Raw genomic sequence first — 26,435 nt, 5'->3', positions numbered from 1 at the left:
ATTTGTATGATACAGCTGCAAATAAGTATTTGAACACCTGAGAAAATCAATGTTAATATTTGGTACAGTAGCCTTTGTTTGCAATTACAGAGGTCAAACGTTTCCTGTAGTTTTCACCAGGTTTGCACACACTGCAGGAGGGATTTTGGCCCACCTCCACACAGATCTTCTCTAGATCAGTCAGGTTTCTGGCCTGTCGCTGAGAAACACGGAGTTTGAGCTCCTCCAAAGATTCTCTATTGGGTTTAGGTCTGGAGACTGGCTAGGCCACGCCAGAACCTTGATATGCTTCTTACAGAGCCACTCCTTGGTTATCCTGGCTGTGTGCTTGGTCATTGTCATGTTGGAAGACCCAGCCTCGACCCATCTTCAATGCTCTAACTGAGGGAAGGAGGTTGTTCCCCAAAATCTCTCAATACATGGCCCCGGTCATCCTCTCCTTAATACAGTGCAGTCGCCCTGTCCCATGTGCAGAAAAACACCCCCAAAGCATGATGCTACCACCCCATGCTTCACAGTAGGGATGGTGTTCTTGGGATGGTACTCATCATTCTTCTTCCTCCAAACACGTTTAGTGGAATTATGACCAAAAGTTCTATTTTGGTCTCATCTGACCACATGACTTTCTCCCATGACTCCTCTGGATCATCCAAATGGTCATTGGCAAACTTAAGTCAGGCCTGGACATGTGCTGGTTTAAGCAGGGGAACCTTCCGTGCCATGCATGATTTCAAACCATGGCGTCTTAGTGTATTACCAACAGTAACCTTGGAAGCGGTGGTCCCAGCTCTTTTCAGGTCATTGACCAGCTCCTCCCGTGTAGTTCTGGGCTGATTTCTCACCTTTCTTAGGATCATTGAGACCCCACGAGGTGAGATCTTGCATGGAGCCCCAGTCCGAGGAGATTGACAGTCATGTTTAGCTTCTTCCATTTTCTAATGATTGCTCCAACAGTGGACCTTTTTCACCAAGCTGCTTGGCAATTTCCCGTAGCCCTTTCCAGCCTTGTGGAGGTGTACAATTTTGTCTCTAGTGTCTTTGGACAGCTCTTTGGTCTTAGCCATGTTAGTAGTTGGATTCTTACTGATTGTATGGGGTGGACAGGTGTCTTTATGCAGCTAACGACCTCAAACAGGTGCATCTAATTTAGGATAATAAATGGAGTGGAGGTGGACATTTTAAAGGCAGACTAACAGGTCTTTGAGGGTCAGAATTCTAGCTGATAGACAGGTGTTCAAATACTTATTTGCAGCTGTATCATACAAATAAATAGTTAAAAATCATACATTGTGATTTCTGGATTTTTTTTTTTTAGATTATGTCTCTCACAGTGGACATGCACCTACGATGACAATTTCAGACCCCTCCATGATTTCTAAGTGAGAGAACTTGCAAAATAGCAGGGTGTTCAAATACTTATTTTCCTCACTGTATATATATATATATATATATATATATATATATATAGTATCAAAATAAATGTATAATTTAAAATTACGGTAATATTTGTATTTAAATTAATATTTTCTCTATTTATGTGTGTGTGTGTGTGTGTGTGTAGGGGTGTAACAATTCATCGATATGGATCGATACATCGATATGATGTCTGACGATACGATGCATCGATGCCACGCGTAAAATATCAATCTCTATAGTATAATTAAGCACCTTTATTTTGGCACTGTACACATTTTCAAATATAATGTCCGTCTATGCATTACCGCCAACGTGTGCATTCTCGTTCAAACTCACGTATCAGGACTCGATGTAAGGACTGCCCGAAGGCACAAGGCGAGCATAACAGACGCTCGGGATTGTTTGCGGAGCAGTCGAGCGCTGTGTGAGAAGTTTTCTGCGCACACATCTGAAGTGCACATACACAGACTGCCGAGTCTACACCGCGCAAGTACTAAATTGAGCTCTCTTCCGTTTGTTTTTTGTGCATGGATGAATAAATACAGACAAAATTACATCAAAATGTGTGTTTTGGTGAATATCCTAGTAAACACAGTTGGTTAGGCATATGTCTTAACATAAACAGTTGAGAAAGAAAACGCATGTGTATCAGTAGCCTAGTATATTAAATCCGTGCTTTCGTTCTTAAAGTGAAAGCAAACGCTGTCAAAGAAAAATACAAGTGCTCGCTGCTCCTGACTAAATAACCTTTGTAACATCAAAAATGATTAATCTATATTTCATTTATACTGTAAAGACTATGCAGTTATTTTACATTTGATTATTACATTTCTGTAGCATACCTGAGCATTTCTTTAAGACTGAGCAGAAAAACCTGAAAAGCACTGTTTATTGAACTTGTGTCTTTGTTCTATTGTATTTATTTTCTGCTATTGCTTGTAATTTGGTTATCTGTAGAAAAGATTTTTAGCACTGAGCCCATAGCAGCCAGAATTGTTTTTTCCAATTGTTTATTTTCTTTATTGTAAAAACAAAAAAAAAAAAAAAAGTGTATAGGCCTATTTATTTGTTGTGAATGTTCTAATTGAGGTACAGGATGTGAAAATTTCAGATAAATGTTCATGTTATATATTTTGGTTGCATTTGTGAGTTAATTAAAAATGTAGATGGTTGTTTAAAATAGCTATATAATATCGAAATATCGATCGATATACTCCTGTAACGAATTGAATCGTAATCGTATCATAGAATTTTTTGAGGTATCGGCAAATATCGTATCGCTGGGTATGAGAATCGATATCGTATCGTATCGTGACGAACCATCTGATTTACACCCCTATGTGAGTGTGTACATAGTACTGTTTAAAAAGTTTGAGGTCAGTAACTTTTTTTAAAGAAATTTATACTTTTATTCAACAAATACGAATTTAATTGATGCATGAAAGTGACAGTAAATCTATTTTTTCACTGCGTTAAAAAAGGTTCTATCAGATAAATGCTGTTTTCTTGAACTTTGGAGTAATGACAACACAGGAATAAATGACATTAAAACATTAAAAAATATAATAGAAAACATTTATTTTAAATTGTAATAATGCTTTACAATATAACTATATTTCTGATTAATACAGCCTTGGTGAGTTATTTTATTTTTTTTATTTTTTTTTTTTCCAATCTTGGCAACACCAAATTCTTGAATTGTAGTGTATATATATAAAATTGATCAAGGTAATATTTACATGTATTTACAATATCATTAATTATAATAAATTCTGTACCAATAATTAATATATCATATTTAATTGATAGTAATATAACTGTGTATCTAGTCAAATAAAGTTGTCTCAATGTCAAAAACAGTCAATTTGCCAGAATTCACCTTATGCCCTAATCCACATTTTCCTATAATTGACAATGACAAATAAGTTTATTTGAGTGTTTGTGTGTGAATTTTATATTTGTGTGTGTGTGTGTGTGTGTGTGTGTGTGTGTGTGTGTGTGCGGGGTGAGGACACAAGGAGAAGGTGACTTACGAGGACATTACCCCATGTCCCCATTTTACAAAAAGCTTATAAATCATACAGAGTGAGTTTTTTTGAGAAAGTAAAAATGCACAAAGTTTCCTGTTACGGGTAGGTTTAGGTGTAGGGTGATGGAAAATACGGTTTGTACAGTATAAAAACCATTACACCTGTGGAGAGTCCCCACAATTCACAAAAACAAACGTGTGTGTGTGTGTAAGAACACAGACTCTGCTGGTTGTATTCACCTCAAATGTGCAGCAAAGTCATTGATGTAGTTAGAAACGTCACCATTCTTTTTATACCATGAGCTGTGGATGACAAAACCACACACACAAAAATACATTTGCACACACACACACAAACACTGCAGTTACTTACATTTGCTGAGCCACAGGGAGTAAAAGGTGATGAGTATGTGCTGAGTGGATGTGGATATATGTGTGTGTGTGTGTGTGTGTGTGTGTGTGTGAGAGAGAGAGAGACAGAAATCAGCTCACCCTGTGTTCAGACTTAGTGTACTGTGAGTCGGAGGGGCGGGGCTGGCATCACTGCGGGGAGGCGGGGATACAGGAGATGGTGCAGAGCTTAAGGAGGGTCCGCTTGGGGTCAAAGGGCAAACTGATGACATAGTGGTCACTGACAGAGGGAAATAATAAGAGATAGAGCATCCATCATATATATATATATATATATATATATATATATATATATTATATAATTATATGTATCTCTGATCAGAAGATGTCCACTTCTGTGCCCTACCTGCTGTACCGAGACTGCTCACTGTCTGCGATAGTCCCTGACTGGGCATCTGTAAGGAAGACGCGGATATGATGTCACAGGTCAAAAGGGAAACATGACGGACAGAGAGTAATGGAGGGTGAAAAAGGAAATAGGGTGGTAGAAGGCTTGTGCTCTGTGTGTGAATTTAAGTTACTCAGCTACAAAATTATTGAGCAAAAAAGTTTGAAAGTGAAAACATGTAATATTCCTCCTAAAGAGTTAGTAACAGAGGCTGAATCCTCCTATAGTATTATAACAATGACAGTGAACTAGTTGGCTATGAAGATATGAATTATTACACATTAAAATGCAAAGCAATGCAGGGTGGGGTGAAACCACATTCAGGAGTGAATGATATGTGTACCATTATGGGAATGATTATTATTATCTGCTCATGCAGGAGAAACTAGTAGTGTTGTGGCACAGGGTGGCTGGAGACAGGGGTATGGGCCAAGGGAGCAAGCCGGGTCGTACCATGTGCGGGCTGTAGCAGGGGGGTTTGTGCGAGGTGGGCTGGGGTTGGCTGGGCAAGGGAGGGGTGGCACTGGAGGGGTTAATACGTTTCTCTTTCTGCCGGCGGTTGCAGAACCAGACGCGGATCACCTCCTTCTCCATGTTGAGCTTTTCAGAGATGAGCAGGATCTCCTCTGAGGTAGGCTTCTGGTTCTGAATGCAGAAAACAGAACCGTGGTTTAGGATGGGATCATTTGAGTACATTAATTTCGGAAGTATTTAGTTATCTACTACCACTTCAAAGTTTGGGGTCAGAAGTTAACAGAAATTAATACTTTATATTCAGCAAGGATGCATTGAACTGAAAAAAGGGTCAAAAAGTGACAGTAACAAAACATTTTTATTTTAATTAAATGCTGTTCTTTTAAAATTTCTATCAATCAAATAATCCTGAAAAAAAAATGCATCACAGTTTCTACAAATATATTAAACTATTTAAACTGTGATAACAAATGTTTCTTGAGCACCAAATCAACATATTGATTTCTGAAGAATCATGTGACACTGATCACTGGAGTTGTTATAAAATATTAAAATGAAAATTTGTTGTTTTATATTGTAATAACATTTAATAATATTACTGTTTATACTGCATTTATAACCAAACAAATGCAGCCTTGGTGAGCATGACAGACTTCTTTTGGAAACAAATAAAATCCAACCCTTAATATATGTTGTGCAATGGATTTGTAAAAATGTGTTCTGACCGTGATGAAGCTGCGTTCCAGAGCGATGCGGATGTTGGTCTCAATGCTGGTGCGTTTCTTCCTACGGCGGCCAGGCAGGCCCTCAAACCCCAGCGAGGGAGAAGAAAGAGAACTGGGACTTGGCAGGGTGCTGTCCATCGACATCGTTTCTAAGTAAACCATTAAAAACATTTTATGTTTACTATTTCAACCGCAAAATGTTTTATATAGCCTACTGCCATATCACATTGTTTTACATTTTATTTTTTAATAATGATGTAACTTAAATGGCACTTAAACTGTAGTTTTAATGTATGTACATGAACATGTTTTTGAGACTGAAAGAAAGTTAAAGGAATAGTTCACCCAAAAATTTAAATTCTGTCATAATTTATTCACCCTCATGTCGTTCTAAACCTGTATAACATTCTTTTTTCTGTGGAACATGGCTTCCATTGTATGAACAAAAAATACTTAAGACTTAAAAACTTAAGTCAATAGGAATTGAAACTGTTTAGCTGCCAACATTCTTCTAAATATCTTTTGTGAAGAAAGAAAGTCATCCAGGTTTGGAACAAAATGAAGATTTTCAGAATTGGGTGGACTGTTCCTTTAAGCACTAGGTTTGATTGACAGCTGTAACGTCTAATGCAGCTGTTTGTGATGGTTACCTGCGTCATTCAGCCACTTCTCCAGTAGAGGTTTGAGTTTGCACATGTTCTTGAAGCTGAGATTGAGCGCCTCAAATCGAGAGATGGTGGTCTGACTGAAATCGTTCCCATAGAGCTTCCCCATGGCCAATCCCACATCACCCTGTAGAGGGAAACAGAAATCAAACATTACTATACAGGCAAACGCAAATCTTCTGAGTGTGCGTGTGTGCTTATGTGTGTGTACCTGTGTGAAGCCCAGTTTGATCCTTCTCTGTTTGAATGTGCGGGCAAATTGCTCCAGTTCCTCCAGATCACTGGGCTCCTCGGGATGAGCGGTCACCGAAGTCACTGTGTTCAGGCTGCTCTCTGCAACCTTCTCCCTCTGCCACAAACCAGACACACACATACAAGACTCAAACGTGAGTGTCAGATGGAAATATGAAAGCACACACACCACTGTTCAAAAGCTTTTTGTTTTTAAAGAAACGATATGCTCACTGAGGTTGCATTTATATGATTCAAATTATCATTTTAACGGCATTCATTTTATTAACGCGCGATTAATGCAGTGCACATTTTCTGTTTGACCCGTTGCCTTGCCCGTAGTTGGAGAAATGGAGATGCACAGTGTTGCCAATTTCAGATTCAGCGACTTTTTTCAAAAAGGTGCCTAGCAACAATACATAACACATAATTGGACAAACCTTATTTAGTTTCTGAGACTCGCCGGTACTGTGGCACTACCACAAGGTTTTGCGTCTGCTCTGATCAGCGAGCGGCGGAGAGGAGCAGCGCTTTTAGTTAAAGCAGATATTATGTTGCTTCTCTAGTTTTACATGCAAGTATAGCCGAAATCACAGCACAGCTATTGTCTTTATCTTATGTGTATTTGATTTCATCAGACTAAGACTCGAATATAAATCAGGATTTTTGTGCAGATTAACATCTTGGAAGGGGGAGCTGGTTATGTAGTCTTAATTGGTCACGTTTCAGTCACTATTTGATATTAATTTGGTTGTCTGACTACAGAAACAGTAAAATATAACAATGAAATGAGAATTTGGCTGCATCAAATTACAGTATGTGGGCACAGAGAGGCAAACAAATATAATAATAAATAATAAATGTACATTTAGCATGTTCAGAAGAAGTGAGCTGCCCTGTCCTGCAAATAATGTAAACAGGCTTGTGTAAGTAAATTGCTGTGCAAAGAAAGAGAAGTAATGGGAACCTGGCATTTCTATGTTCTTTTTTTCATGTGTCTAATAGACATGAACAAGTTATTTAAAAAATATCTATGACCTTTGAAACATTTCTAGTCTTCATGCTCTATGTTGAATATGGTTTCAATAATAATAAACATACATTTGCATAAAGCATCCATATTTGTTCATGTCCATGTTGATTAGAGTTTTAAAAACTTGAAAAGTATTCATTTAGAACAGATAAAAATGTGCGATCGAGTTGCGATTAATCACGAGTTAACTCGTGACACTCATGCGATTAATCACGATTAAATATTTGAATCGATTGACAGCCCTAATTAAAATACTACAAAAACAGAAATATTGTAATAATGTTTTCTATCTTAATACATTCCTGTAATGACGAAACTGCTGAATTTTCAGTAGTCTTTACTCCAGTCATCAATGTCATATGACCATTCAGAAATCATGTTGATTTGGTGCTCAAGCAACATCAATGTTGAAAACAGTTCATATTACTACTTATTATGCTTAAGTAATGCTTTTTTCAGCATTCTTTGAAGACTAAAAAGCTCAAAAGAACAGCATTTATTTAAAACAAAAATCACTTGTAACAATCTATCATTCTTTACTGTCACTTTTTTGACACTTATTGACAATTTATTGTGTCTCTGCTGAATAGAGTGGGGGAACTATGATGTCACTTTGTAGGCGAAAACCCGGATGCGAGTGCATTTTAGCGCTTCCGGTTCCAATGTCCCAGAGTCAATTGGTTTTTTGAATGGGATTTTGGTTAAATCCCTAAAATAAGGTCCGTGGTTCACACAGGCTCAAGATACTTTCACGTTTTATTCTACGACATAAAACACACCAGTTACACCACACTCATGATTTTTTTAAGCTGTTATGTTTCTTAAAAAAGACGGTTGCTAACAAGTTGCTAAATGGGACTACAGGCGCTGTCGGAGACATTAAACGTCATCACGCTGAACAGTTTATCAATATACAGTATTTTCCAGTTGTAGTATAATTTGTAATTCAATTAATTTTAGGATAACCAATGAATAGTTTACAGCATTTTATATTGTTGTTCGATGTTTTTTTTTTTTTTTGCTTTGCCCCGAAATGCAACGTTTTCAGAGGGAAGATGCTTGTTTTATTGCTTTACTGACACGCAACATAAGGTAAACGCATATTACGATTATTACATGTAAACACCACATTTGCCGGCTTAACGTGGTGAAAGTTAAACTTTAATGATGCATATTGCTTAAAGGCACGTAAAAATTAAATGGTTGCAGACACATGAAGCGGTTAGAAAACATAGATTGAGGATTTCCTTGAAGCACGGATAAAATAACATTTTGTGTACCAATCCTAACAAAATGAGAGCTGAAATGTGGTACTTTGTTCACTAAATAAGTTTAATCTTACCGTATCCAAAAACTCGCTCACTCTGCTGTTATTTAAATACGCGGGGATACGTTTTTAATTAAAATATTCATATTAATCAAGGATTTATTGACTTTTAATGCACCTTATTTCGAAATGTACAGAAATACGTGCTTTAAATGTCCTTTAGTTATGATTATTTCATTTATTCACTATACTATTTATTACTGTGTCTCATTTCAGTTTTAGTTTGTCTCTAGTTTTGTATTTATTCATGAAACGGTTCCTGTAGTGTGGATTAAAATTCATATACAGAGTAAATCCTTCACTGAACATGTTAAAAATAAGTTTGAAACAGTTGTCGGGAGCTGGTGGTGACGCTGAAGGCGAGCGACCGTGGTGCTGTAGTTCGTTTATAGCCTAAGTTTAGCTTTTCAGTTCTGGCGCTTTTATTTAGACTTCAAAATTCGTCAAAGTTATATCATCTTGTCTAGATTATCTTGATGGACAAAACGTGTAAGTTTCATGAACTATGGTTGAACACAGAGCTTATTTTTTGCGATAATCCAAAAGCCTATGGGAAAATCCTATTGGCTTTTTGTCGAGGAACCAGTTTCATGCTAACCGCCGATCCGCCTACAGAGTGACGTCATAGTTCCCCCACTCTATAAAAGTGCTGTTTAAAAAAAACAAAAAAACAAACAAACATCTTATTCACCCAAGTCTTACTACAGCTGTCAGACACACAAAATTAAAAGTTCATAAACAATACTGTTTCCCTTTTTCAAAAAGGGAACTGAAAATGTCATACATTTAAGTAATCACTTATTTTATTCTGCTGTATGTTTTTTTTATACATTTAACAAAGAAATATCTTTCCAAGTTCACCTTGGAAACTGTTTAAGTAACCTCGTTGGGGAACTGTAGACTATTGTCAGATATTGTACCTGTGCTTGAAGACTAAGTCTGTGTGGAGCGGCCAGCAGGCTTCCTTGGTTTTGCTGAGGTAGTGGAATTAGATTTGACGTTGATAGCAGCCCTGAAACATACACAACCATGCGATTACATTCATTACAATTAAATCAAATCAGACAATTTTTAGCCAATCATTACATACGTCTTGAAAAATTACAATGTAATAAAGTAATAATAAGCAATAAATTTAAGTACTGAGTAATATTAACTACATGTACTTACTATATGGTTAGGGTTTGGCTTAGGGTTACTTGCATGTAATTATGCATAATTTAATGTTATTATAATACTAAGTACATGTAACGTGTAACAAGGACACCTTAAAATAAAGTGTTACCATAAATTCTTATGGGTGTAAATTAGAAATGTTGTTAACTGACATACAACAAATGTTTAATTGTTTAATTCATATTAAACAATATTTTTTATTCAATATTTGTGATTGGCAAACTGGTGATCTGATGTCAGAAACTTATTTAGGACGCGACGTGAGAATACTAATAGTAAATGAGCTACCTTGCTGCCCTTGCTGTGTTTGTGGTAAAAGAAACTGTGCGGGTGAAGGCAGAGTGTGTCCTGGAACGAGGACTAACTGCTGCAGCTGTAACAACTGCTGAATGTCCTGAAAGAGAGAAAAGAAACAGATGCTGAAAGGATGTGACCGTTTCACTCTCACTGAAAGAGGAAGAACACTGATTCCTGGAACAATATCAAGACATTTCAGGTGTGCTGCCCAGCGCTGGCTGGCTGTACCTGCGCAGTGAGCTGGATTGGCTGAGAAAGAGGAAGCTGGTGAGGAGGAGGCGGTGGGACAAGGGCGGCGGTTTGTTCCTGTGTGCTCTGCGATTGGCCCTGCGACTGCGGCTGAACTGCCTGCTGCTGGGCTTGCTGTTGATTGGCCGCGTGGGCCACATGCGACTGCTGCACAGCTGCAGCGAGGAGCTGCGCCTGCTGTAAGAGCAGCTGTTGCTGTGCTGGCAGAAGTGCAGTCAACTAGAGAGAGAAAGAGCGGCAGAGAAGGAGTGTGGCGAAAATGAGAGTTAGAAAAGACAGCACATCTAAAGCAAGCAAGCTCACGTAGGAACCCACATATACAACATATATGTGCATGTCTTACCCCTGCGAGCTGACCACCCGTTAGCATCAGCTGTGTGTGGGGAAGGGCCGTCTGAGCAGGTGGAGTTTGTACAGCAGCGGGAGACATCTCACCACAATCCTCCACCTTTGTCTGAGACATAGTGATAGAGAAGCGTTGATGATAATTCATGTGTTACTAAAAGGGACACAGTGAGTGGGGGTATTGAAATGAGGGTGATCAAGTGAGGTTAATAAAATACTAGCAACTCATGAGGTGGAAAAAAGCTATAATCTGTAAAAACTGTAAAAGACTAACTTTTTAACTGTCTTCGAAACTAACAACAGGAATAAAGACCACAAACTGTCACATGCATTTACACACATTCACTCACCTTGATGCTGCTGCTCAGTGTGGGAGAAAGAGAGAAAGGGTTGATTTTCATCGGCTGAACCTGTTGGAGGGAACACATTGAAAATATGATTCTTTTTTTTTATCATGCTGTTTTCAGATGAAATATAACACTGGTACCTGGCTGTCACTTACCTGATTATTTGAATCTGAGCCATTTCTTTCTGAGTCTGACAAACACAATGAGAGAAGACAACATTTCTGTTCATTTTGTAAATTAAAATTAAGATAGTACAGTTATTTTTATTTTTTCATAACTTTAGAATGTTGTTAACGCATAAAAATATGCTGGAAATGTGATCATGTCAAGTAAATATCTGAGCAGAAAATTCTTTTTTGTTGAGCCTTGTTGCAGACATATAAAAATGATAATGTGGTTTTATACCTGTGCTCTCCATTGGAGAGTCTGCCGCTGGATTCTCAACCTCTATTGGCTTTGACATTCTGATATCTGTGAAAAAGAGAGAGGGATATGAGGTCAGTCATCTGCTTTTGCTACATGATGATGCATTTCTGTTAACACATTTTGTTCAAATGAATTATTGTTTGCATACAGTTGGCATCCCTGCACCCTGATTTAACAGTTCAATCCTATAGCACAGCAAGATATATATATATATATATATATATATATATATATTATATTATTAAATAGTTTTGATGATGATGATGATGAATGAAAGTATAACAAACACAAATATGTTATATTTTGAATAAAAAGGACACACAAATGCAAACATTTTGATTCTAAAAATATAGAGGTCTAGATTCCTCCATTCTCACACAACTGGAAACATGCTCAATCCAACAAACAACTAATAATGATTACGTCACCACAGATGCGTCACTTCAAATTTAACTGTAACCGAGCCCATGGGACTGTCCCAGCCTGTAGCGGTGAGAAACAGAGCAAAATCTGTTTGAAATATCTTACATCTTTAAAGAATCATAATACCATTTTTTAGAAATAAGATTTATAATGTTCTGGTCTCAACTGAATTATGTAGCTCATACATATATTTTACATAAAAGTCAGAACACACAGCTGAACTTGTGTATGTTTCTGACAAATTCAAGGCAGTTCGGTTTATCTGTGTGGCACTTTTTACAATACAGAGGAGCTATAACAGCATCAGCGTTATGAATTCTGTAGCCAAAAAAGCTCTCAAACAGACATGCATAAACACACACACACAGATAGAAACACACTCACTTCCCTTTTGTGAAAAATGCAAATAAAGCCAACGACTGACTAATAATATCACCCACCTGCATATACCACTATCTCGTCTTATCCTCTTTATCTATCTCCCCCTCAAAACTTATGCCTCATCCTTCATTTCTCACTCTTTCACAAATATTTATATTTAATTCTTGCCAACTATTTAATTCTTGAAACATTGAAGCCTTACCAGATACTGATAAGTAATATCTGACTCCTCCAGGGGGCAGTACAACTTTAAAAAAAAAACGTGGTCGTAATAATCCCAGAGAAAGTTACACAGGAAACCAACTTCACACGTATAAACTGAGTCACTCATGAAAAAGCCACCAAAAAGCTGTAGAATTGCCAACTTCCTCAGACAATCAAATCCAGGGTCCAGCGATAGTGATTGGTGAAAGGAAGTCAAAGGGAAGGAAAGCCCCTCTCGAGGCCCGTCAGCCAACGGGCCGTATCTATAAGGGTTTCCACAGAATGGCCTGCTGGTAAAATGGTGCTATGATAGCTCAGGCTGAAAGTTTGAGAATATTTTCAGATTGTGTCACACACAAGTTCTGACTATTTTGAGTATGCTGTCATAATTCATCTGAATAAAATAAGCTGTTTTTAATCATGGATTAATCATGACACCTTGCAGTCTATGATAATTCATTTGATATACATCCACCACAGTTTGGCATTATGGAATCTAGAACAAAAGGTTTTATATGAAGTGAATGTGCAGTTCATCATTCATATGAAGTTAAAATGAAAAAGTGCCTGATGGTTTTGGTGTTAATGTCTCACTTCCCTCTCTGTTTCCCCTCAGGCTGGGCCAAACACAATGTGTTAAACCAAACCCTTACTGTCGGGCCAGCTATTAATATGCACATTCACACACACACACACACACACACAAGCGCACAAAAGCTTGAATGTAGGTGCTGCTATATAAAATACAGTCTTTATACAGTAACTGACACACACAGTTCTGTTTCTTATATATTTTGAACTTCTCCATTTCATAACTTCTGTATTACAAAGATCTCCATTCTTTTTTTAAATTTGAAATAAATATGCTTACACCACCTGCACATACTGGAAATGGTTTCCAAGCCAAATTATTGTAATGCAATATTAATTGACAAAAAACTACTCCACATTTCTGAGGGAGAGAGACTTCCTGCACACCTTCAGCAATACTTGTTTCCTCTCTTATTTCTATGTTTACCTCAATCCCTAATTCTGCTTTATTTTCGATTTGACAGTTCCATGTAACCTCTTTTACAAGTGGCTTGCGTTTAGCTTTTTTTCTAGGACGTTCTACTACTATTGAGTGTTTATTGAGCTACAGGATCCCTGCATGTGCGACTCACTTATTTTTACGTCACAATGCCACGTGTAAAGATGAAGAGCTTTCTTATAACAAGAATCAGGGTGATCGCAGATCACCATCTCCATCACTGCATGAATTAACATCTCAATTTGCTCAGCTCAGTTTGTTTGTATTTAAACACATATTCATAATCGAAAGGTGTCTGGGTTCCAGTAGACTTCCTTCTGCTGATTGCCGATTACTGACTTCTCTCCCATTTTACAATGTTTGAAAGGACAGATAATCAGTTATGATAATGCAAGTTGTCTTTAGGAATATAATACTTGGTTTCTACCTGCTAGAAACTTCACAGTACGTGAAGACAACGCTCCTCAAGGAAGCATTCTTACTCCTTCTCATAGCAAACACAAACTGTACTAACAAAGAACATTATACTCCACAATATACTAATTTTCATTATTAAAGGCAAGAGTTCCTGTACTGTGATCCATCTGTTGAGCTGCAGACAGCTGTGCTGTAGGTCAAAGTTGCAGTTGGGAGCTGAGGAAGGGGGAAACCCCATGAAGAACTTCACACTGGGTTTCCCAGAGGTTCCCTTATACACTTCCAGACAGTCGATAAATATAATTTCATTACATCCTGACTACTGAAAATTGCTTATTTGCAAAAAAAAAAAAAAAAAAAGATATACGTAATGGTAGTGTAATAACCTGAAGATTTTATGCACATAATACCACAAATTGATGTTGTTGTTTACCACTTAAAAGTCAGATAAGCTGAGCTCTCTGAATATAGGAAGAGAAAAACACAGCTTTTGGGTGTCTAGTTTTAAAATACTGTAATTAATGATTGTGCCTTTGAAATTAATGCAGAGAAATGTTAATTGTTTTGAGGATTTCACAACAGAAATCAGAAAACCACCAGTTCATTTACAGTGCTTAGTTAAAAATAAATAAATAAATAAATAAAAACATTAGTGATATGTGAGTTCTCACATTTTACTAAATTACAAATTCTACAATAAGAACATGAGATTGGCTAGAAAAAAAATGCCCCCTAAACTTCATAACCTCACTGTGGCAGCAAGAGTCTAATGAGAATAACCACAGAGGTCAGAGCTGAGCATGCAAGAATTACGCCACTACTCTAAAACAGTCATGAATAATAATAATATTAACCAAAAAAAAAAAAAAAAAAACTTGGTCTGCCAAAAAAGCACTATATTCCTAAAATGTGTGAAAAGAATTGTGGCCAAAACTTGTGAAAATTTATATATGTTGTGAAAATTTAATACTGGCCATACTTCAAAAACCAACATCCTCACGGTGAAGAAGGTGTTGGAAGCGTCATGCTGTGGATTTGTTTTTCATCAGCAGACACTGGACATCTTATCAAAGTACAAGGAAAAATAGATGCTGCAAAACGCAAGGAAATACTGCAAGAAAATATCTCTGTCTGCTAGGCTGAACTTCAGCAGGACAATGATCTAAAACTCTGAGAACATGAAGGTGAATGTCCTACATTGGCCCAGATTTCAAACCAAAAATTCGGTGGCATCTGAAAAGGTGAATCATAAGATGTATCGCTTGTCATATTCCATTTGTAAGAAGCTTGAATAAATATAAATGTGAAAACTGCAATGTACAAACATCACCTGACTACATGAACAGGATGAATCTGGGCACATACTTAGAAAAACATTCATAATGGCTCTAAAATGTATTTAAACAAATAAAATTATTTATTTTTTATTAAATAAATTGAAATTTTTTAAATAATCAACACAAAATATTTTTTTAAAGTTTCAGTGCTTTGAAAAAAAAAAAAAAAAAATCTGAATCTGAATCTGAATCTGAACGGAAATCTGAATTCTCCGTAAAAAAGCACCATAAAACGAATCGCTCTATTTCTATAGAAAATAGACACTCCGAAAATCATGACGCATATTTTGGAATTTCAGCCTTTCTGTAACTTTGCATAGCTCTTTCTTTCAGTTTCTCTACACTAACCTTCTTGGTCCAATGACCTCAAACGTCCCTGCATTTCTAACGAATCCATCAATACAACTCAAAACTAAAAAAAAAGAGACCAACCTGGCAACCACCCCAGATGCTCCAGACACATACCTGGCAACCACATATGGGAGTAGTCCATGGATGCAACAGGACCGGTCTTTGTCATGTTGATGAATATGTGTGCAGTTGTTCAGTGAGGTCCTCTTCCTCTCAAACACATGAATACACTCTTTCTCTGTCTCACTCTCTCCACGTCTCTTTGACTCTGTCAGTGGCCAAGAAGGAGGAACAAACTGATAACAAGTGGGGGGGTGAACTCTCCACTCCTCCTTCTCTCCTCCCTCCGTCACCTCCTCACTACGCTATACTCACCCACACCTCCGCCCCCTCTTTGCCCACTTCCTGACCCCGAGAGAGCAAGAAAGGAGCGGGTCAGGGTAGACATGGCACATTTACCATAACGCAACGTTGACTGTATTTTACACTCGTAAGTATGTCACAAGTCATTTCATTGAGCGAATGTATGCGTGTTTGGAGGAGGAAATGCTGAGGAAGACGAGCAGGAACGGTGCGTGTACGGAGGAGGAAGTGAAGCGCTGTCGATCGGTGGGCTGAAGAGTGGGGTCAGGTGAAGAGACAGAGGATGAAAGAGGTCGAGAGTGGGAAGGCAGCAGAGAGGAGCAAGAGATGAAAGAATAAGCAGATGGTGCGATAGAGGTGAAAAGAGGGGGAGAGTTGTGCCGCTGGAAAGTGCTGGGGTTGCTGGAAAGAGTAGCTCACGAGTCCTCTCTCGCACACCCGTCTCACGCCGTATCTCTACTGTATATCAACACAAGCCTCCATCAGAAAATACAGAATGAGGACGCTTGCTCACACGACTTTTTTTCCAACCTCACACGTCCACACTGGGGCATGAATCACCCCATAGGAGCCCAAAACAAAGCAGAGAAAGCAAAACAAGCCGTATGTGTTGTGATATAAAACTCTAATGTGTCTAAAGCAGGAAACAGGGATGGATTACAGGCTGTACTGCTCGATGACTGAAAATAAACTACAGAGAACAGCGTGGGCACACCAAATTGTTATTATTATATTTTATTTGTATTATTTTACACATTCTGAAAAATTGTTAAAAGTTATTGAATGCTATAAAACAACAAAATAGAGCTGCATCCTGGGATTCTTTTGTGTTGAAGATCCTTATCGGCTACTTTTCACTATTTGCTCCAATTTAAATCACAAAAATAAAAAATAAAAATAAAAATTGTACTAAATCTGAAGGATTTATGCATTTATGTACTGAAGGATTTATGCATAAGCCTTTTATACAACACCTTTAAAGCTCCGTTCACACAAGGAACTATAACTATATTAGAGTCCACACGATATCGTCTGTTTATTCTAAGCATAGGCTCGTCTACCACTTTAAATTCTCGAGCTTGTGACAGCAGGATTGATTCTGATTGGCTGTCAATGTTTTTATCGTTCATCAGCTGGAAAAAATAATTCTGAAAGTGATTCCAATGATATTGTTTCTCTGTGCCTTTATCGTTATAGTTGTGGTGTGGACTCTGCTATTCTTTAGTATTGAGAACGATTCTTGGTGTGAACGGGGCTTTAGGCTGATGATACACTGGGCAACTTTTTGAGCAATGTTGCCAGGCAATGGACAACCAGGCGAGACACAGGGCCCACGACCAATCCAGATAGAAATTTGTAACCCATTCTCAATGGGAAAATGGCCAAGCAACACTGTTTAAAAAAAGTTGCACAGCAAAATTGCTCAAAATGTTGCACCGTGTTTCATCAACCTTAAGAAACAGTTACATTTGAATGATGCTATATTTTGTAATATAGTTTCCCACCAGTATTTGCATCTTCATAAATACTAAAGGATTAAAAAAAAAATGAATCACAATAATCTGAACATTAAATAAAGATATAGTATTAATATAAAAATTATTACAATTAATATAATTATCTTAATACTGTGTACAAAAAAAAAAGGTTTTCCTATAAAAGGAAGATTTTAGCATACATATAAACACAATATGATATTATATACTTATGATAAAAGTTTTAGGGTGTTGAGTGAAGATAATGTTGTTGGAGTGATGTAAAAACATTCCAATCTGAAATTTTTTATTTAAAAAAAAAATGTATTTTATTATTATTATTATTATTAGCTATTTTTAGCAGATGCCTAAAGATTCATCATTGTTAGTTTGCTATCAGACAAAGTTTCAAAGTTTCAAAGAGATTAAAGTGAATTCAGCAGAAATTAGAGAACTTCAGCAGCAAGAACAAGATTTACAAATATACAAAAATGTTTAATACTGAATGTGGGCGTATTAAACAAACCAATTGGTAAGTTACTTCGGAAAATTTTAGACACAGCCCGCTACACTGATTCACAATAAAGGTGAAGCCGAAGTCCAGGAACTATGAGTGATTTAAGAGATTGCAGTACTGTATGTTTAACACGAGGAGGCGCCATCGCTCCACTTCTAATGAACGTTAGGAAGAGTTTCTCTCCAATCTACTGATTGATAAGTTTCAACTTTACTGGTCATGCTACCATAAAATAAATGTAAAAATAACGTCTAGTTTTTAGTCTGCATTAATCTGTATGCCTGTACAGGAGCATACGAGAGCTTAATTTAGTTACAGTTCTCTCTATTTACTTGTATTTTCTTCATATATTGTCTTACACATCTTCACTATTTAATAGTCAGACGTTTGTTATACTGCAGAATTTGAGCACTTGTATCACACAAAGAGAGCAGAGCGTCAGGTTCACGGTCATCGACAGCCTGTCTGTATGCTGTGCGGCTGCTGGGGTTAAAGTTCATGACCCCAGAGGTCACACAGCACAGACACGTCTGCATATGTCACAGGGGTCTCAGGCCATTTGGCTGGCCCCTCATCTCACAACTTCCATTTCCAGGGCTTCCTCATAATAATTGCAAACAACATTTTTAGCTTGTGTGAGGACCTGCAGCCTGATGCATGAACAAGCAGGAACATCTCGTGATCCACCGGCACACATGCCATTATGATCTTTAAAATCGAGTGTGTTTCTTGATCCGCTCCTCTCTCTCTCTCCTTCTCTCCATGTTTATCTGATCAGCTGTCCATTTAAGAGCGTGAGCTACAGGCCTCAAGAGAGCCATCAATCTTGCAGCTGTCACGGCTCGGAGCCGTATGCGTGTATGGGTGTGAGTGATTAGATACTAACTATTTCGCACAGCGAACGCTCTTCACGCTGCAGATGCAATCGCGTTTGGTCCAACACAACTGTGTCTTAGTCTTTAATACTGATAAAGTTACTTTCCGTCCTTCATTCCAGGCTGAGGTGTCCACCTCTTCACCTCCATAAACACAACTGTCCATTCTCTCCACTTCCCACTCGCTCCTCCAGCTGTTAAACTATCAGCACGTCCTGTAACGTAATGATGAAAATGCTCTTTTTAAATTGTTTCCAGACATTTCTTTCGCTCTTTCTTCCCTGCTGGTCAGCAGACGCTGTGACATCACTGGACACTGCTCTGTACTGTGATTGGTCACTGGCCTACGTTGCCAGGCAACAGCAGCGAAAGGTCTCTTGTGTGTGTGTGTGTGTGTGTGTGTGTTTGTCTGTGCTTATGTGTATGTTTTTACCCCTGTGACAGACAGTGAAATGGTAAACGGAGAGTGGCTCTTGTGCTGATAAGTTTCCTATCTGAAATGGAGCATTTTTCCTGTAATGTGAGGGTTGTGTATCGTTTTTCCTGAATGAACGTGTGCATGTTTAATATTTCGGCGAATATAGGTGTGTGTGAATGCAGCTGTGTGTGAGAAAGTGTGTGTGTCTGGGGAATAGGTGGTTATTGTTTTTGACACAGACCCTCATATTTCTGCATCGATCGATTCCTCTGACTCCCGACACGACAATAATCGCGCACACACACATGCACACACACACTTGGGCCTCTTTCTATCAGTAGCATTATTACTGTGCAGAAAGGTAGAGGGGGAAATAAGGGGAGCTGAGAGGAATTCATACGGCGCAGAACGGGAAAGAACACGGATACAGGAGAGAGTCAGGCCACTTGAAAAAGAAGTGCACAGTGGGAGAATTGATAGTAAAATCTCACAGGGAAAGAAAAGGACAGGGGGAGATGAAGAGAGATGAGAAAATAAATGAAAAACTTGGAAGATAAGAGTAGAAAGTAGAAAGAAATGTGTGTAAGCTGAAAAAGTGCCACCAATCCGATGCTCTTGGTCGCTACAAATGACCGCCTGGACTGAACTGATTTTTATTTTGTGCAATATTGAATCAAACTGGTTTAAACTTTTTCACCGGTTTCAATAAATGCATGATGCTTCATTCAAAACTGATTAATTTGTGTAATTTTTGTTATGCATTACATTCACTACAAAAGAACATTTTATATTTACTATTTATTTATTATTAATTTATTAATGTTTTTTATTCATTTAATATGAATTTGTTAAATATCACTTGTTATATTCATAATATTACAGTTTATTGCTGTACTCTAGATAATAAAAAAGTAAATAAAATAGATACAAAATTAAAGTGATTAAATATTTTATGTAATATTTTATATATTTACATAATTGGGTTACACTTTATTTTAAGGTGTCCTTGTTACAGTGTAATTATACATTTAAGTACTGAGTAATATTAATTAACTACATGTATATGGTTATGGGTTAGGATTAGGTTTTGGCTTAGGGTTACTTGCATGTAATTATGCATAATTTATCTATTATAATAGTAAGTACATGTAACATGCATAACAAGGACACCTTAAAATAAAGCGTTACCCATAATTGTATGTAGAAAACGTAATTTTGTGAAAAACCATGATGAAAACATATATTTTAACTTTTTTCCTTTAGACATTAAATATTTTGAATCTAATTGACTACAGTGACTTCTTTGTGAAAACTACTATTCCTCAGATTAATAAAAACACCCATTTCGGAACAAATACATAAAAATTGATATATATATATATATATATATATATATATATATCAAATAATATCAAAAGCCTGAAAATTACGTCTATAATATTTTTAGCTATCTCGCCCAGCCCTGCTGCAGAATAATAACAGAAGAGCATTACAAGAGAGAAGATGAAGGATTCATCCCATCTTTTTCCAATAAAAGAAGAAATGAGGGATTGAATTGGGGAGGATGGAGGGGTGAGGGTACAACAAAAGAGATGAGACACACATACACACAGAAACTGTTGTTTTTGAGAGATGAGGAAGAGATGTTATTAGGTTGACAGCAGCGTAATGACGGAGCGACTCTAGAGCTGTCACAGAAAAAGCACAAGCGCACGGTGATGGAGGACAAACACGGACATGTTCACACCTACACTGTCACTTTCATGAGGAACCGTTTGGTTTGACATGAAGGACGGGTCATGATGGTCAACTAGTGAGGCTGACTAGTTTACCTAGGTTTTTTCTTATATACAATCGTTCATGTGATTTTTTAGCTTTAGTGCATTTAGTGCTAATTGTTTTTCAACACAAGAATCCGTCTTATATTTGATAGATAAGGTGAACCTAAACCAAACCAGTCAAACAGGCAGCTCACACACTAGTTGATTTTTAATATTTGATTTTGCACATCGTTATTTGATATCCCCCATCCTCACACAGAAACTCTGTTTCTATCTTTTCCACTAGTTACCGTATTATAGTTATGATTAAAACTGACTGATTTACAATTTCAGGAATAATTTGACCTTTAACCTGCATTTCACCTTTCCTTGCGCAGTTTTTTCCCTTCATTTTGCCTCCTGTCTGTCATTCTTAGTCATCAATATTCTCACTCACCCTCCATCTTTATCACAACATCCATCTTTCTCTCTCCCATAATCCCCTTCTCCTTCACTTTCCGCCCCCCTCCTTTTTGTATCACTTCATTCCCCGTCTTCGTTCTCTTCTCATCCCATTTTACTTCCTAAACTACATCTCTCACTCTTTCTCTCTCTCTCTCTCTCTTTGTCTATCCATCCATTTCCAGCCAGCTTTTTTTTTTTTTTACCTCTTTTATTGTTTAATTTCCTTTCCTTTTTTATGCCCCACTTGGCTGTCTCTCTCTATCCGTCCTTGTCTCTGTGTTTGTGATAATAACTAAAATAAGAGTTTCTTCTGCCATTATTTATTTCTCTCCTCCCGACCGCAAGGAGATATCAAAACCTACTCAGAGCCGGCACAGGGGACCCGTGCTACATTTGGGGAAAGGAGAGGTGGACTGTGAGATGGAGAGAAGGAACGAGAGGGGGTAGGGGCTCTACTGCTGTTAGATGGGGGTAGATGGGTTGTGTTGGGGGTGTAGGAAATCGGTCTGGCTAGCGGAACAGCTTTTCACCTATCTCTCTCTCTCTCGTTCTCTCTCTCTCCCCATACTGCTTTGTATTCTGTGGAGATGACAGGGGAAAGCTTTATTGCTCTGAGTCGGTATCGATCGGGGCCCTAGGCAGGGGGGAGCGCACAGACGCCCATTAGAGGCACTTTCTCAACGACCGCTCCCTAAGAGCACAACCCCACCCTACCCCCCTCTTTCTCTTTCTTTGCCTCTGAAATTCAAATTCAAGGTTTCTATCCTTGAGGCTTGACTGAGAAAGAAGGAGAGAAAGCGAGAGGAGACATAATCTGATAAAGAAAGAGTCAACAGAGATACAAAGCAAAGAAAATATATCAATATTTCAATAGCCTACGAATATATATGAAGTGCTACATCCCTCTTATTCTTTCAACCCACTATTATTCCGTATCTTCTATATTTTTAATAGCACATGAAAATGTGTTGGTTGAAATCATTGGAGGTGTGTAGGGTCCAGCACTGTATAGTTCTTCACACACTCACATACACAGTAAAAACACAAAGACTCACAACAGAGAATGAATACCGATCCTGTGAATTGTGTGTAACACCAAAGCGATTCCTTTCCACTGTGTCTGTGTTCAGATCCCACTGGGAAGTCACACTCTGGAATGAGGCCTGTATCACCTGTAATCTCCCTCTTCACAGAATTCAGCATTTTTAAATCAGTTTGGCAAGGCAAGAATCTCACCTTACCATTCACCCGTCCTTGCCCTCTCTCTCACACCTAGACCAAACAAAACAACACTGTCATCATGAAGAAAACGCTTTCTGGTGCCACCCCGACTGTCCAAAATCACACAGTATACTATAAATATTAATTCTCTATTATCCAGGTGAAAAAGCCTGACTGGTAGAGACTAAACTTTGACCTTGATTAATTTAAAGTTCTATCTGCACATCTCCTCTGTCCTTATGTAGTGAATTAAAAGCTACAGTGAGCTGGTGCATATATATATATATATATATATATATATATATATATATATATATATATATATAATACGCTTGTGTGTGTGTGTGTGTGTGTGTGTGTGTGTGTGTATTTATATTTAATTTTTTATTTATAATTATTAATATGTAATGTTTAATGACATAAAAACAATACTAAAATACAAAATTATATATATATATATATATATATATATATATATATATATATATATATATATATTAGTGCTGTCAAATGATTAATCGCGATTAATCGCATACAAAATAAAAGTTTTGGTTTGCATAATATATGTGTGTGTTCCGTGTATATTTATTATGTATATATAAATAAACACACATACAGTATATATTTTGAAAATATTTACATGTATTTACATGTTTATATTTATATTCATATAATTTATATTATAAATAAATATAATTTAAAAATAACCTATTTTTCTTAAATATATACATGCATGTGTGTGTATATAAATATACATAATAAATTTACACATACATATATTATGTAAACAAAAACTTTTATTTTGGATGCGATTAATCGTCTGACAGCACTAATATATATATATATATATATATATATATATATATATATATACACACACAATATAGAATATTCAAAAATATAGAACATAGAATATTCAATTATAAAATTTTATTTTTATATTTTCAATAAAATTATTTTGAGCCTTGATACTCATATGGGAAAATCAGATTCAAATCTAGCCTGCAACATGTCCTGATTAAAGTCTCTTTAAAATTTTCCTGTTAGCTCTATTTTTTCTATTCATAAATAGTGATATAATATTAATATGTTTATTTGCATCTGCATGATCAGTGACTACTCAAGTAAAACTTTTTATATCTTGTGATATCTCTTCTTTTAGTCATAGAGTATTAGTAAGTATGGTGTGACCTCACAATTTGAATCTGATTACATGTTTTTAACCTGACAAACACTGAAAATTATGTCTCTATAATAACCACACGGGAATAGTTGAAGAGACTTCGACGCAGTACAATCGTACACCATGTTTACACATGTGAGTCAATCGCTCCCACGCCAATCGATGGAAAGAGAGAGAGACAGAGAGAACAGGTTACCTTTGGTCATTAAGACAGGGGGAATCCCAGACTTAGGGTGGTTAGGGGGTTCATTGATAGAAAGAGAGTAAGAGAGAGCGAGTATGGCAAAGAGAGAGAGCAGACAATTATCTGTATTGATTAAAGGGAGGCAGCACAGTGAAGAACAGAGCTCACTATGTGTCGATCAATAGAGAGAGAGAGAGAGAAGGAGAGAGACAGAGAGAGGGAATTGTTTGGGGAAAGAGGGTCAATAGGGTGGGAACGAGATAGGGACAAAATCAAGAGTGAAAACGAGAACAAGAGTAAGGTAGGTAATGCAATGACAGCCCTAGTGAAAAATAAATATACTAAAATGTATTAGAAATACATTTATTTCATTCTAAATATACTACAAATACATTATTTACATATTTATGCACTTAATAACAATACCCTGCAGTTAAAATCTGCTAAATTGTAACAACTAATTTTGTACTTAATGCACTTTAATTGTGCAGAAGTAGTGCTGAAGTCCAACTAAAGATGTACTGAAGTATATTTGATTGTGCTAAAGTAGAACTATTGTAAGGTATACTTTAAATATCTTGCATTTAAAGACCAATATTATTAAAAGATAATACAATCCTCATCAATAGTGATATTAAAAGACATCTTAGGCTTAATATTAAGAAATGTGCACAAGTAGTACTCCAAGTGAAGTTGAATTATAATTTTAATATCAGTAAGTCTCGAGTGATATGTCAGAGATTTGAACTACAGCATACTTAGTATGAAATAATTGTATTTTACTAGGGACTGCATGAAATATGAAAAAGAATGAAATGAAAAGAATGAAAAAGATCTAAACTATGTAATACTATATGTATTGTTTAAAAATGTAGATATTTACGTCATAATTATTACATGTGTCCAGCATGTTTACATTTGGCTATCAAGTACAGATGCAATTTTGATTGGCATGGTGTTTCACATGCCCTTATACAATAAACAAAAATATAACACTAACCTAACAAATTTTATAGTTACAAAATTAACTAAAATGATTATTATTGGCCTAAGGGGGCAAGCTTTGCCACCAGTGGGCACTCAGAAAATTAGTGGATGTTTGCAGTCACATGCAGTCAGTTTTATTTTTACTTTTACTGAATGTCCGAGTTGAATAAATGTTGGGTACTTTGTAGCCGAGACCACCTCTCGCCCTCCGATACGCGTGAAACACCACAACAAAAGCTTCAAAGAGGACTAACAACAAGTGAACTGTGTAGACACAAGCAGTGTAGACAGAGCGACTGCTTGCCCCTTCTCAAAATATTAATCCCCTTTCAGACAAACTTGACCCCTAACACACACACACTCCCCTTTTCCGCTCCCATTAGGAGCCGAATGCATATCTACAGACTGAGCTGGCCGTTGCCTAGTAACCGTGACCCTCATCAGCTAACACCAGTAACAACACAACATTCATTACATCCTCTGACTCATTTGTTGCTTAGTAATGCGACATTGTCCGAAAAGCATGTATTAGTGCACTTTAGCTAGAGTTTTAAAACCAAAGTTTTCAACAACGAGTGCATTTTGGGTAGGGCCATTTAGAAAAAAAACATGAACATGAACGTATTCGGTAAATGCATAAGAAAAACAGATGCTTAAAAATGTATTATACAGAAACAATGCACAAAAGCAGTGCAATAACCAACAAAGCTAACTCATTATTTCACGTGGATGCTATTTTGTTTTGCAGTCTAAATGATATATGTGTGTGTGTGTGTGTGTGTGTGTGTGTGTGTGTGTGTGTGTGTGTGTGTGTGTGTGTGTGTGTGTGTGTGTGTGTGTGTGTGTGTGTGTGTGTGTGTGTGTGTGTGTGTGTGTGTGTGTGTGTGTGTGTGTGTGTGTGTGTGTGCAAGGGGTGTAACGGTAAACATGATGGTTCGGTACGAACCTCGGTTTTGACGTCACAGTTTGCTAAATTATAACATTTCTATTTATTGTTGAAATATATTTCTTTTCACGGTGGCTGTCATAACTTGTTTCGTAACAGATTTATTTAAACATACATTAAATAATTAAGACTAACAGGTAAAGTAAAATATAACGATTATGTAGTCTAATATTTTGCTAAATGCTCTTCTCTAGACTTAATTTCTGTAGCGAACTAACAAGCTGTGGACACTGATGACTTGCCTGAGGTAAATGAAATGCTACGTGCCATTTTGTTTTGACGTCTTTCCACAGTTGAAACACTGATTGAGCGATTACATGAGATGTTCATTCACAATTATTTTGCGTTAAAACTAGTAG

The 26,435-nt window shown here is 37.0% G+C and overlaps 1 protein-coding gene across 9 annotated transcripts in view; it reads right to left on the bottom strand.

The window, feature by feature from the left end:
• pou2f2b (POU class 2 homeobox 2b) overlaps nucleotides 1–26,435 on the bottom strand; it is a 44,172-nt gene that overhangs the window by 5,684 nt on the left and 12,053 nt on the right. For 2 of the 9 annotated variants that reach the window (XM_058747878.1, XM_058747870.1), the window contains exons 2-15: nucleotides 11,519–11,584; nucleotides 11,269–11,303; nucleotides 11,117–11,176; nucleotides 10,765–10,875; nucleotides 10,401–10,640; nucleotides 10,164–10,269; nucleotides 9,620–9,711; nucleotides 6,320–6,457; nucleotides 6,094–6,235; nucleotides 5,444–5,592; nucleotides 4,698–4,889; nucleotides 4,203–4,251; nucleotides 3,938–4,076; nucleotides 3,686–3,748 (exon numbers count right to left, since the gene is read on the bottom strand). In XM_058747878.1, coding sequence (XP_058603861.1) covers nucleotides 3,686–3,748; nucleotides 3,938–4,076; nucleotides 4,203–4,251; nucleotides 4,698–4,889; nucleotides 5,444–5,592; nucleotides 6,094–6,235; nucleotides 6,320–6,457; nucleotides 9,620–9,711; nucleotides 10,164–10,269; nucleotides 10,401–10,640; nucleotides 10,765–10,875; nucleotides 11,117–11,176; nucleotides 11,269–11,303; nucleotides 11,519–11,584 — 1,582 coding nt within the window. Of the gene's footprint in view, nucleotides 1–3,685; nucleotides 3,749–3,937; nucleotides 4,077–4,202; nucleotides 4,252–4,697; nucleotides 4,890–5,443; nucleotides 5,593–6,093; nucleotides 6,236–6,319; nucleotides 6,458–9,619; nucleotides 9,712–10,163; nucleotides 10,270–10,400; nucleotides 10,641–10,764; nucleotides 10,876–11,116; nucleotides 11,177–11,268; nucleotides 11,304–11,518; nucleotides 11,585–15,763; nucleotides 15,934–22,610; nucleotides 22,699–26,435 lie in introns of those variants that run through there. The other 7 variants (XM_058747873.1, XM_058747879.1, XM_058747874.1 and 4 more) reach the window with 6 other exon arrangements.

Source organism: Onychostoma macrolepis, chromosome 16, assembly GCF_012432095.1.
Source record: "Onychostoma macrolepis isolate SWU-2019 chromosome 16, ASM1243209v1, whole genome shotgun sequence".
In the NCBI taxonomy this organism is placed as follows: Eukaryota; Metazoa; Chordata; class Actinopteri; order Cypriniformes; family Cyprinidae; genus Onychostoma; species Onychostoma macrolepis.
The sequence above is the reverse complement of the archived record's forward strand: the minus strand, read 5'-3'. Positions and strand labels throughout refer to the sequence as shown.